Raw genomic sequence first — 12709 nt, 5'->3', positions numbered from 1 at the left:
GTCATTTTGGTAAGGTTAAAGGCTCTAGAATGCATGTGGGCATACCTTGCAATAGATTCATTGGCTTGCAAAGCTGAGACAGAAGCGCTGACGAATTCCTTCTTTAAGTAGAATTCTACAGAGTCAACACAGATACACAAATATGAATAAATGTCACACAGAAAACAAAATCCAACCAATATAAATAAAAAGCAGCAGAAACCTGTCTTAACGTCAGAGCCGAGGTACACCAGAGCACCAGGAAACAGGTCGGACTGCTCATGAAGAAAAGAGAAGGAAATAACTTTTTAAAAAGGTACAAAACTTAATTCGAGAAAAACTCAAGTTTAGTGTAAGTTAAATTCTATCATTGCTCTGGAATCTTAGGGAGGAAGTGGAAGACCACAAAATGAGCACTGATGATATGGCTGGTAAAAACACTTTGACCCTTCTGCCCTATTATTATACATAATATATAATATTTAATTATATATAATGAACATCGTACAGGCTGGTGATGTCCACTGTAACATTAAGACAGAAAAACAGAAGCACAGTAAACATGTCTTAAGTCTAAGAGAATGCGGGAAAAACAAGTAACTACAAAACCCAAAACCAGTGAAGTTGGCACGTTGTGTAAATAGTAAATAAAAAGAGAATACAATGATTTGCAAATAGTTTTTTTTTTTTTTGCAAAGACAAGATACTTCACGTTCGAACTGGTAAACTTTGTTATTTTTTGCAAATATTAGCTCATTTGGAATTTGATGCCTGCAACATGTTTCAAAAAAGCTGGCACAAGTGGCAAAATAGACAGAGGTTTGTACACACTCTTGTAATGTTCATTTGGTCAGTGAACTTCTAAATCCCGACAAAATCTACAACTAAAACCATGAAATGGTCTTAATAAAACCAATAACAAAAAAATCAGTGAGAGTGGGAATACATCACAGGGGACATACCAACAATCATACTTGATGGCAAGAATATAACACACTTACAAATGAAATAATAAATATTATAAAACGTTTTCAAGCCAGCAAACAGCATTTTGGTTTGGAATATTTGAGTTAGGCCTAATCATATCCTGTCATCAGTCATTGTTTGTTTCAGATATGTTTAACACGTTATATGAAAAAACTTCACATATTCACACATTTCCTAAATGTAACATGCCCGCAAAGGAGAGGCACAAATGACTCATACGTACATTTTTTTTCTGCACGACCTTTGCAGTTGGATTCGCAAACTGTGGTACGTGTACCACTAGTGGTACGTGGGATCCATCTAGTGGTACGCCAACGATTCAGTTGATTTAAGTATAGTGTTTTATTTTCCTATATCTAAACAAAGTGTTAGTGTTCAACAGGGGACGGTGTGTCGCGGTTGGAAGAGTGGCCGTGCCAGCAACCTGAGGGTTCCTGGTTCGATCCCCAGCTTCTACCAACCTAGTCACATCCCTTGTGTCCTTGGTTACTTGAAGAGTGCATCAAGTATGTGAGCATGGACGTGTCAGAAGTGAGGAGAATGTGGAGAAGCGTTGAAGATGAGAGTCAGTATGTGTGGAAAGTGCTTCACAGTGATGTGACGGACACCGATTGCTTGAATGTAATTTCCTCACCTGGAAAAGTGTGACACCAGGATCATCCAGATTTTTTTTCGGTGGGGTGATGACTGAAAAGAAGTTAAAAATACATTTTATGGACTGGAGTTTTTGCAAAACTGTTACTGTGCGACTGGCAAGATGTGTGGTGGTGGTCAAAAGTATTTATTTATCAATGTGGGGCCTGAACGATGTACTTGAATTCTTCTGGACTTACAGGTACCGGTATGTTTATTCGATGATGCTCATTGATTTATAAGAACAAGAACTAGAACGTATTCTAAATTTTTTCTGAACAATTGCAGATTTATCCGAGCTGGAAAATATTTGTGCTGACATTTCTAAACAGATCATCACTAGGACTGGTGATTTCAATGCAGCAGCCAAGGTCTAAAAGAAGATCTAAGCTGTGACCCTCAGATGGAAGGAAATTAGTTTAGATGCTCAGAAACAACCCAGGATCCACCAAAGTTCAAATTTGTCACACATTTGGAATAATAAAGCAGGACAACCCCACGTTTTGAAATGCTTTTCCCAAAGCCCTGACCTCAACACTATTGAACATTTGTGTTTAAAAGCGAGCATTCGTGATGGGAAACTAATCAATTTAAATCAACTTTACCAATACTGTTAAGAATCTTGCACATGGCAGCAAAAAATGTTTTAATGTACATTTACCAAATATTAGTTGGGGTGTGTAAATATATTTCACTCTGTATCATTTGGACCCTGTATTAGTCGAGTTAAAAAAAAAAAAAGGGTCCAAAATCAATGACATGATATAAGTACAGTACACCAGAAGTTTGGTCACACCTTCTCATTTCAATGCGTTTTCTTTATTTTCATGACTATTTACTAGGTCTGCGAATCTTTGGGTGTCCCACAATTCGATTCAATATCGATTCTTGGGGTCACGATTCGATACAAAATCGATTTTTTTCGATTCAACGCGATTCTTGATTCAAAAACGATATTTTCCCGATTCAAAACGATTCTCTATTCATTCAATACATAGGATTTCAGCAGGATCTACCCCAGTCTGCTGACATGCAAGCAGAGTAGTAGATTTTTGTAAAAAGCTTTTATAATTGTAAAGGACAATGTTTTATCAACTGATTGCAATAATGTACATTTGTTTTAACTATTAAATGAACCAAAAATATGACTTATTTTATCTTTATGAAAATATTGGACACAGTGTGTTGTCAAGCTTATGAGATGCGATGCAAGTGTAAGCCACTGTGACACTATTGTTCATTTTTTATAAATGTCTAATGATAATGTCAATGAGGGATTTTTAATCACTGCTATGTTGAAATTGTAACTAATATTGATACTGTTGTTGATAAATTTTAATTTTTGTTTCACTATTGTTTTGTTCTGTGTCTCCTCTCAATTGCTCTGTTTATTGCAGTTCTGAGTGTTGCTGGGTCGGGTTTGGTTTTGGAATTGGATTGCATTGTTATGGTATTGGTGTGTATTGTTTTTTTGAATTGATTAATTTAAAAAAATAGAATAAATAAAAATTTAATATATAAATAAAAATAAAAAAATAGATTTTTTAAAAGTGAGAATCGATTCTGAATCGCACAACGTGAGAATCGCGATTCGAATTCGAATCGATTTTTTCCCATACCCCGACTATTTACCTTCTAGATTTTCACTGAAGGCATCAAAACTATGACACCTGTGACGTGAAAACCCTTTCAGATGACTACCTCTTTAAGCTCATCCAGAGAATGCCAAGAGTGTGCAAAAAAGTAATCAGAGCAAAGGGTGGCAATTTTGAAGAAACTAAAATATAAAACATGTTTTCAGTTATTTCACCTTTTTTTGTTAAGTCCATAACAAACACATGTGTTAATTCAGATTTTTGATGCCTTCAGTGACAATCTACAATGTAAATAGTCATGAAAATAAAGAAAACGCATTGAATGAGAAGGTGTGTCCAAACTTTTGGCCTGTACTGTATATGTAAACCTCTTGCCGTAACCGTACATAAATATGTTTTCCCATTTTTATTTCATGGGCCGGATGTCAAAAACTATGGAAGATATGGTCTGCGTTGAAAAATCTTGCCAATATTCTGGGCTTTAAAAAGGTTAGCTGAATGGTCTACTTGTTAAAGGAGTCCTAGGAAACAAAAAATGTAATTCTATTTCATAGAGTGTCAATAGAAATGTTGACATAATATCTCATTAAAAGGTATTATTGGATTGACTGCAATAGCTAAGATTAAGAAAGAAGTTGTTAGTTTCCAAAGCAACCCTGGGTAAGATCATTATTTTATTGTACTCACACAGGAAAAATGGGAGCTGTGGATCCTCCAAGTGGCTCCTGACAAAATGCATTAAAGCCCCAACTGGATTAAAAAAAAGAAAAGTAATACAAATTAGGGCAATATTTATACTTTACTCTGATTTTTGTTCTGTTGGCTGTCATGCTGTGGTGAGTTGAAACAGTAGGTTTCAGCCAGCAAAGAAGCCACAGTTGGCTTTAGCACAAACCTGTCTCCAAGGGTCGGAAGAAGCCCTGTAAAACATGTCGATCTGGAAATTGGACTCTCAGAACCACCTGGATGCACAGCAGAAGTGGGCACAAATGGGTACATTTCAATCAGACTTGTCTCAAACAGGACTGAGTGTGCGTCATGTAAACGCACTTTGGGGTATCTTTCCATCTTCTCCTTCATCTGAGTCTCTCGAAGATTTTTAGTCACCAAAGGTGCCTCCTCCAACAATTTCCTGCCGAACAAAAAAACAACTGGAAAATCAGGTGTAGAAAGCTAGGTCCTATTTCCCAATAGATAGAATGGTTGAGAAAGAGGTGCTGCTATAAAATCCTATAGCACTAAAAGAGAATGTAAGACAACTGATTGAAATCTTCAGCTTGTCCTGCCAGAACAATGATTGCAGATGTCAACTCATGCTCTTTTAATTTTAATTCGTAATCAATGTTAATGATGATGTGTGTTTGGTATATTTATTATTATGGTTTCTCTAAAACAGTAATAATACAATTAGTAATTTAATGTACTATTTCAAATAAAAATTACATCACAAAATATTATTGGCAATGAGCAATCTATAAAGGTAAAATAGTGCAATAGAAGAGAAATACCTACGAGCGCGTTACGTTCCACGACCAAGCTCATAAATCGGAATACTCGTATCTCAAAGCGGTCCCGCCCATTGAAATTATCCATCCATCCATCCATTTTCTACCGCTTATTCCCTTTGGGGTCGCGGGGGGCGCTGGAGCCTATCTCAGCTACAGTCCACTAGGCCACTGACTCAGTGGCCTAGTGGTTAGAGTGTCCGCCCTGAGATCGGTAGGTTGTGAGTTCAAACCCCGGCCGAGTCATACCAAAGACTATAAAAATGGGACCCATTACCTCCCTGCTTGGCACTCAGCATCAAGGGTTGGAATTGGGGGTTAAATCACCAAAAAATTATTCCCGGGCGCGGCACCGCTGCTGCCCACTGCTCCCCTCACCTCCCAGGGGGTGATCAAGGGGATGGGTCAAATGCAGAGGACCAATTTCACCACACCTAGTGTGTGTGTGACAATCATTGGGACTTTAACTTTAAGGCGGGGTACACCCTGGACAAGTCGCCGCCTCATCGCATTGAAATTAATTAAAATCAATTCAATCTGTGTATTGCTTTCCCAAAACTGTATTATTTTAAAATGTAAAATGTAAAATTGAAAAACAAACTTTTAGATAAGAAACATTGTTTGGCAAACAATACAATTGTAATACAAACAACTACAGTACAGCACCACCCAAGTCCTCCTCATTTGTAGTCCAGTCCAAGACACTAGTGCCTTCCTCTGCTGTCATGGGCTACCGTTTTTGCAAGCACAGCTCTGCACCCTTCTTAGGAGGTTGTGTGCGCCTTTGATGACTGGTCATCCCACTTCTGACACCAAATGTTGCGGGTTTGCTCCAAAGAAATATGTAATTAATTATGTAACCAATGATGGCTCAGTCGCAGAATTCTTGTTTGTGAGGTTTATTGCACCAAATAAATGACAGCAGTGCACAGGGTGCAAAAATATATACGGTGAAAATGAGAAGTAAATACATAAAAAATAAAGTCTTTACAAATGCAGGAATGAAAAAAACATCTGCAGCTCAAAAATCACTAATCACTTTTAGTACTACTCCAGCTCTAGTCATCAAAACGTGGCGCGTTCTTTTGGTTGGACTCCACGTGACACGATGACGACAGCATACTGCTTGGCGAGTCTCTCCTATTGCTTGTGCGCTTGTGTGTGTAGTTGTCGTGTGCACCCAACTACACGCCACTATAGTGTCCAAATCATGACGATGTCAGCGTGCCAATGTGCCCTCGCTCTCCAGGCCAAAGAGAGAGAATGTCGTGCTGATCTTCAGGTGACGAAGCGAGAAGAACGCACCGTCACAAGTAGTTTTATAAATGTAGGTAGATAATGCAAAATTCCCATGACCAGCACTCACGTGAACGAATCACCTATATTTTACGATGCAGTAATTTTTCATACATAGTCACCACTGGCGCTGGGAAGACCCGAGCCAGTAATGAACAACGTTGTCCAACTCTCTGATTGACTTCTCCCACACTTCTACTTCACTGACCACTATAATCCTTGATGTCATTTTTCAACTTTAAAATGGCCAACATCCACCAGCCACTGACCCCTCTCATGTCCAGTTGTCCAGCTCCACTTGTTCCTTACTCCCCCTTTTTACACCTCTTTCCTGTTTTCATCTGCCTTCTGCTGGTGATCTATCAAAACTCATCCAGAAATCCAAAACATCAACCTGCCAACTTGACCCCTTGCTCTCCTCCCTGATAATAGCATCCCTCCCCTCTCTCCTCCCCCTGATAACTGCAATCATCCATTCCTCCCTCACCTCTGGTGCGGTCATGTCATCCTTTAAAAACGCTAACGTGACATCAATCTAGAAGAAACCTGGTTCAGACCCACCCATCCATCCATTTCCTACCGCGTGTCCCTTTCGGGGCAGCGGGGGGTGCTAGAGCCTATCTCAGCTGCATTCGGACGGTAGGCGGGGTACACCTGGTTCAGACCCCAATATCTTAAAAAATCTACATCGTTTCTCCAAGCTGCCATTTCTCTCAAAAAAAGTAGCTTTACAGATTGGTACACATCTCCCCAGCAATAACTTGTATGAACAGTTCCAGTCAGGTTTTTGCTCCCACCACAGCACAGAAACAGCTCAAAATCACAAATTATCTTTTTGTTGGCTTTTGTTGACCTTCGACTCCTATCCATCCTCATCCTCCTTGGTCTGAGCACCACATTTGACACCATAGGTCATTACACCCTCTTTGACCGTCTAGCCTTCAACGATATATCTGACACACCCTTAGCCAGGTTCCACTTTTATCTTTCTGACTGTACTCAGTTCATCCAGTTAAAATCATTGTCATCCCATTCATGCCCCTTTTCTTTTGGTGTACCCCAGGCCTCTGTCTTTGGCCCTATATTTGTCATCATCTACCTTCTCCCACTTGGTCAAATTTTCTGTAAACATAACATAATTTTTCACTGTTAGGCGGACAACACCCAGCTCTCCCACCTCCCTCCTTCCTTTGTGCCTTTTTACAAGAAATAAAATCCTGGTTTACTAGCAATTTTTTCACATGAACAGCGATAAAACAGAGGTAGTCCTCATTGGCTCTAAGTCCATACACCCCAGTTTCACCTTAAACAACTCCTTGGTCTCACCCGCATCCCATGTTGGGTGTCGTCCTCGACAGCACTCTGTCATTTCATACCCACATCAACAACACACTCCGATCCACCTTTTTAGCTATAAGGTAATGCTGGCAGTGATCTTATGCCATTGACTGTGACATTAGCTACGCCATCTAGTGGCTCGTAACTTAAACTATGCTCGTAATTTAGAGAGGAACTGCATTTTTTTGCAATTCTGCCTGTAATTCCCAATCCTTATGTAAAACAAGAACACATACATCTTTCATTTTTTTTGCATTCTAACTCGTAGATAAACGTAAATAAAAGTCTGCTTACAATGGAGTCAATACGAGTCATGACACTATTGCGTCTATAACATTTATTCTGACCATACAACACAGTAAATAACCATCCAAAGCGCCAACAATACTCCATTTACATGTCTTAACCTGAATATTAACGAAGTATTAGCGTTATTGTTATTATAAGCGCTAACGTTAAAGTCCTTTTGATGAGAGAGAGGCAAATTCCTTATGCTGGCTTTATTGACATCCTCAGCTGGTGAGTTGCCTTCACGCCTTGGAGCTCATCAAAGTTTATCCTGGATCAAAAATGTATCTCACCTTGATAGTAGAAGGAATAGGAGAATAAATGAAGAGTTGTTAAACTTTGACAGCCAATTTAGACCCAAAGATGACGAGAAAGGGATGCGAAAGTATGCGTAAATATTACATTTTATTATAAATGTGCCTGTTACTACATTACAGTGTACATACTGTATAACGCTGATGGAGGTGTTTCGGTTTTTTTAGAGCGCTTTACAGGCGAAATAGTGTGACTCTCTTGTAAGCAGACTTTTGATCACATTTATTTACTAGTTAAAATCCATTAAAAACAATAAAAACATATGTGCTTGTCTTACATAAGGATTGAGAATGATAGGCAAAATTCCCCCCAAAAAGTGCAGTCCACTTTAAAGCATAACAAAAAGAGACACCTCATATCTCAAATTACTCGTAAGTTAAGGTACTCATAAATGACTCATTACTTATGGGGGGACGGCGTGGGGCGGTTGGGAGAGTGGCCGCGCCAGCAACCTGAGGGTTCCTGGTACAATCCCCACCTTCTACCAACTTTGTCACATCCGTTGTGTCCTTGAGCAAGACACTTCACCCTTGCTCCTGATGGGTCGTGGTTAGGGCCTTGCATGGCAGCTCCCGCCATCAGTGTGTGAATGGGTGAATGTGGAAATAGTGTCAAAGCGCTTTGAGTACCTTGAAGGTAGAAAAGCGCAATACAAGTATAACCCATTCACCATTTTATGTTTATGTTAGCAGCCAACTATGGCAAATCAGCCCCGTCGTCGTTTCAGTCTGCATCACACAAGCTGCGGCAGCAAACGTCTAAACGACCAACATTAACCATAACAATATTGAGAAACTGCAGATTCTGTGTGACACATTTCAATTTGTTCTGTCTATTACTGACTCAACAAACTGGATGGCCGAGCATCACCTTTGGTACACAAAGAAACATATAATTTGTTTAAGGAGTTCTCAGGTCCGTCACTCAAATATGTCCATATGGAACACAAGAGCGATTTCTTAGTTCCATTGAAGAGATAGTGTTTAGCAGATGTCACAAGAGAAACATGGAATCCACTCTATGAAAACAAGTCTTACAGTAAGCAGATGATAAGCGGCTTGGCAACATTGGAGGGAGAAGCAGCTCGAAGGAGACTCAACAACACCCGGATTCGCTGGAACCGATCTCATCTAAGATGGACTTATGCAAAGTGGAAAAGTGTTCTGTGGTCTGAGGAATTCCACATTTCAAATTGTTTTTGGAAACTGTGGACGTTGTGTCCTCCGGAACAAAGAGGAAAAGAACCATCCGGATTGTTATAGGCGCAAAGTTCAAAAGCCAGCATCTGAGATGGTATGGGGGTGTATTAGTGCCCAAGGCATGGGTAACTTACACATCCGTGAAGGCACCATTAATGCTGAAAGGTACATACAGGTTTTGGAGCAACAAATGTTGCCATCCAAGCAACATCTTTTTAATGGACGCCCCTGCTTATTTCAGCAAGACAATGCCAAGCCACATTCTGCACGTGTTACAACAGCGTGGCTTCGTAGTAAAAAAGTGCGGGTACTAGACTGGCCTGCCTGTAGTCCAGACCTGTCGCCCATTGAAAATGTGTTGCGCATTATGAAGCCTAAAACACCACAATGGAGACCCCGGACTTTTGAACAACTTAATCTGTACATCAAGCAAGAATGGGAAATAATTCCACCTTAAAAGCTTCAAAAATTGGTCTACTCAGTTGAGTGTTGTTAAAAGGAAAGGCCATGTAACACAGTGATAAAAATGCTACGTGCCAACTTTTTTGCAATGTGTTGCTGCCATTAAATTCTAAGTTAAAAATTATTTGCAAAAAAAATATACGTTTCTCAGTTGGAACATTAAATATCTTGTCTTTGCAGTCTATTTAATTGAATATAAGTTGAAAAGGATTTGCAAATCATTGTATTCTGTTTTTATTTACGATTTACACAACATGCCAACTTCACTGGTTTTAGGTTTGTATATGCGGAACAATAATCTTGTTTGTAATACATTGAATTGTATGGATTTCTTAACTAAAAGTTTGTTTTTCTTTTTAAAAGGCATGTTGCATTTAAATATTTTGTTTTGGATGGCCCAGCACAGGCTAAATGTATTTGAATTAATTTCAAAGGCCGGCGCTGCTTTAACTTACAAGTGTTTTGAATTACAACCTTGGTCGTGGAACGCGTCGTGCTCGTAAGTTCAGGTATTAAAATGTTTTGTAAATGTGTTTGACAGTAAAATATTTTTGTTCACTCACCTTTCACTTTTCAGCTGGGCAAAGCGCCTGCGTACATCATCCACTGTCACATCAAAAAAGTCGTCTGGCAAATCAACGTGGTTTTTGGAGTTACCAGACACAGATTCCATGTGATAGATAAGAGGCTCTCTCTCCACCGGCTGCAACATGACAGCAAGTCATAGTGAATACATTTAACCCCCAAACATCACGTAATGTGACTAGGGATGCAACCATTTTCCATTTTGACTGTACAAATATAGTAAAATGATGGTTTCATGATTATTATGCGTTGATTAATTTCACAACTAAAAATTTATAAAATTGCAGAAATTCCTTAAAGATTTTGATGTGTTATCTATTACTATCACAAATAACAGTAATCAAATAACATAATAGTAACGATACAAAGTAATGAATACAATCAAAAATATTTTTACAATAAATACAATAAAAATTGTATTATTAATATTATTGTGTCTTATCTTTACTTTGGTGTGTAAAGTCGGGTGGTGATCCTGCAAATACTGCACCATATTGGACGTATTAAATCCTTTAGCAAAAACTTTATTTTTGGCATCTTTTGCAAATGGGTGAGCAATCATCTTTAATGACTCCCTGGTCATTTTTAAGAATCGAAAATGTTGCCACACTGCCGATTTAAACTTTTTGTTGGATGGTAAAAGCTTGCTGGTTTGTCCTGCTGCCATTTTTTCAAGCTAATGTAGCGTGTCTCTAAACAGGTGTTCATAAGCGCGTGCACCGCTGGTGTAACTGTTTTGGTTACAGTTGTGCCAAAAATAAGGTATCAGCATAATGTCCGTTTATAGCGTGTGAGAAGGACTGAAACACACGATATAGTGGAACCTTTGCCATCAAATAACCATGACCTTTCTAATGACGTGTAATTACAAAAAACGGTTAATAGCTGCATCCCGAAATGTGACACAAGAGGATGTCAAACAACATTCACAGTGAAAATGTGTTATTTTTTACTTCTAGAAACTCTGCTGCTTCATCAATGTCCTCCTCTGACTTGTTGGCAGTATGTCGATGCTGCAGAGTGAAGACAGGTTGTGATTAGAAATGTGTGTGAAAATTCACCTCATTTTTGGAACCTATGTGGACAATGACAATGACAAAGTACAAAACCCAAAACCAGTTATGTTGGCGCGTTGTGTAAATCGTGAATAAAAACAGAATACAATGATTTGCAAATCCTTTTCAACCTATATTCAATTGAATAGACTGCAAAGACAAGATACTTCACGTTCGAACTGGAAAACTTTTGTTATTTTTTGCAAATATTAGCTCATTTGGAATTTGATGCCTGCAACATGTTTAAAAAAAGCTGGCACAAGTGGCAAAAAAGTCTGAGAAAGTTGAGGAATGTTCATCAAACAATAATTTGAAACATCCCACAGGTGAACAGGCTAATTGCTCAGTTATTCACAAACATGGATGGGGGGAGGGTCACCACTTTGTGAACACATGTGTGAGCAAATTGTCCAACAGTTTAAGAATAACATTTCTTAACGAGCTATTGCAAGGAATTTAGAGATTTCACCATCTACGGTCCGTAATACCATCAGAAGGTTAAAATCACTGCACGTAAGCGATAATATTACTTATAAGTGCAAGTTAAAACTCTACTTTGCAAAGCGAAAGCCAGTTAACACCCAGAAACGCTGCCGGCTTTGCTGGGCCCGAGCTCATCTAAAACGGACTGAAGCAAAGTGGAAAAGTGTTCTGTGGTCTGACGAGTCCACATTTCAAATTGTTTTTGGAAACTGTGGACGTTGTGTCCTCCGGACCAAAGAGGAAAACAACCATCCGGATTGCTATAGGCGCAAAGTTGAAAAGCCAGCATCTGTGATGGTATGGGGGTGTATTAGTGCCCAAGGCATGGGTAACTTACACATCTGTGAAGGTGCCATTAACGCTGAAAGGTACATACAGGTTTTGGAGCAACATATGTTGCCATCCAAGCAACGTTATCATTGACGCCCCTGCTTATTTCAGCAAGACAATGCCAAGCCACGTGTTACAACAGCGTGGCTTCGTAGTAAAAGAGTGCCTGCCTGTAGTCCAGAACTGTCTCCCATTGAAAATGTGTGGCGCAATATGAAGCCTAAAATACCACAACGGAGACCCCGGACCGTTGAACAACTTAAGCTGTACATCAAGCAAGAATGGGAAAGAATTCCACTTAAAAAGCTTCAAAAATTGGTTTCCTCAGTTCCCAAATGTTTACCGAGTGTTATGAAAAGGAAAGGCCATGTAACACAGTGGTAAAAATGCCCCTGTGACAACTTTTTTGCAATGTGTTGCAGCCATTAAATTCTAAGTTAATGATTATTTTATTTTATTAAGTTTCTCAGTTCGAACATTAAATATCTTGTCTTCCCAGTATATTCAATTGAATATAAGTTGAAAAGGATTTGCAAATCATTGCATTCTGTTTTTATTTACAATATATATATATTTTTTTTTTACAACTTTACTTATTTTTAACCTTACTTTTATTTATTTTAACTCCACACATGAGCCTAGTGAAATAGTTTCTTCAC

The 12709-nt window shown here is 38.9% G+C and overlaps 1 protein-coding gene across 3 annotated transcripts in view; it reads right to left on the bottom strand.

Annotated features, from left to right (window-relative positions):
* aspscr1 (ASPSCR1 tether for SLC2A4, UBX domain containing) overlaps positions 1 to 12709 on the bottom strand; it is a 34982-nt gene that overhangs the window by 7828 nt on the left and 14445 nt on the right. For 2 of the 3 annotated variants that reach the window (XM_061988058.2, XM_061988059.2), the window contains 8 exons: positions 11136 to 11195; positions 10161 to 10300; positions 4245 to 4326; positions 4090 to 4156; positions 3882 to 3944; positions 1601 to 1653; positions 203 to 254; positions 46 to 115 (listed from right to left, as the gene is read on the bottom strand). In XM_061988058.2, the coding sequence (XP_061844042.2) occupies positions 46 to 115; positions 203 to 254; positions 1601 to 1653; positions 3882 to 3944; positions 4090 to 4156; positions 4245 to 4326; positions 10161 to 10300; positions 11136 to 11195 (587 nt within the window). The remainder of the gene's footprint in view (positions 1 to 45; positions 116 to 202; positions 255 to 1600; positions 1654 to 3881; positions 3945 to 4089; positions 4157 to 4244; positions 4327 to 10160; positions 10301 to 11135; positions 11196 to 12709) is intronic. The other variant, XR_009818011.2, reaches the window with a different exon arrangement.

The sequence above is a fragment of the Nerophis lumbriciformis genome, linkage group LG27, assembly GCF_033978685.3.
Source record: "Nerophis lumbriciformis linkage group LG27, RoL_Nlum_v2.1, whole genome shotgun sequence".
Lineage (NCBI taxonomy): Eukaryota > Metazoa > Chordata > Actinopteri > Syngnathiformes > Syngnathidae > Nerophis > Nerophis lumbriciformis.
This window is presented reverse-complemented; position numbering and strand designations above follow the sequence as displayed.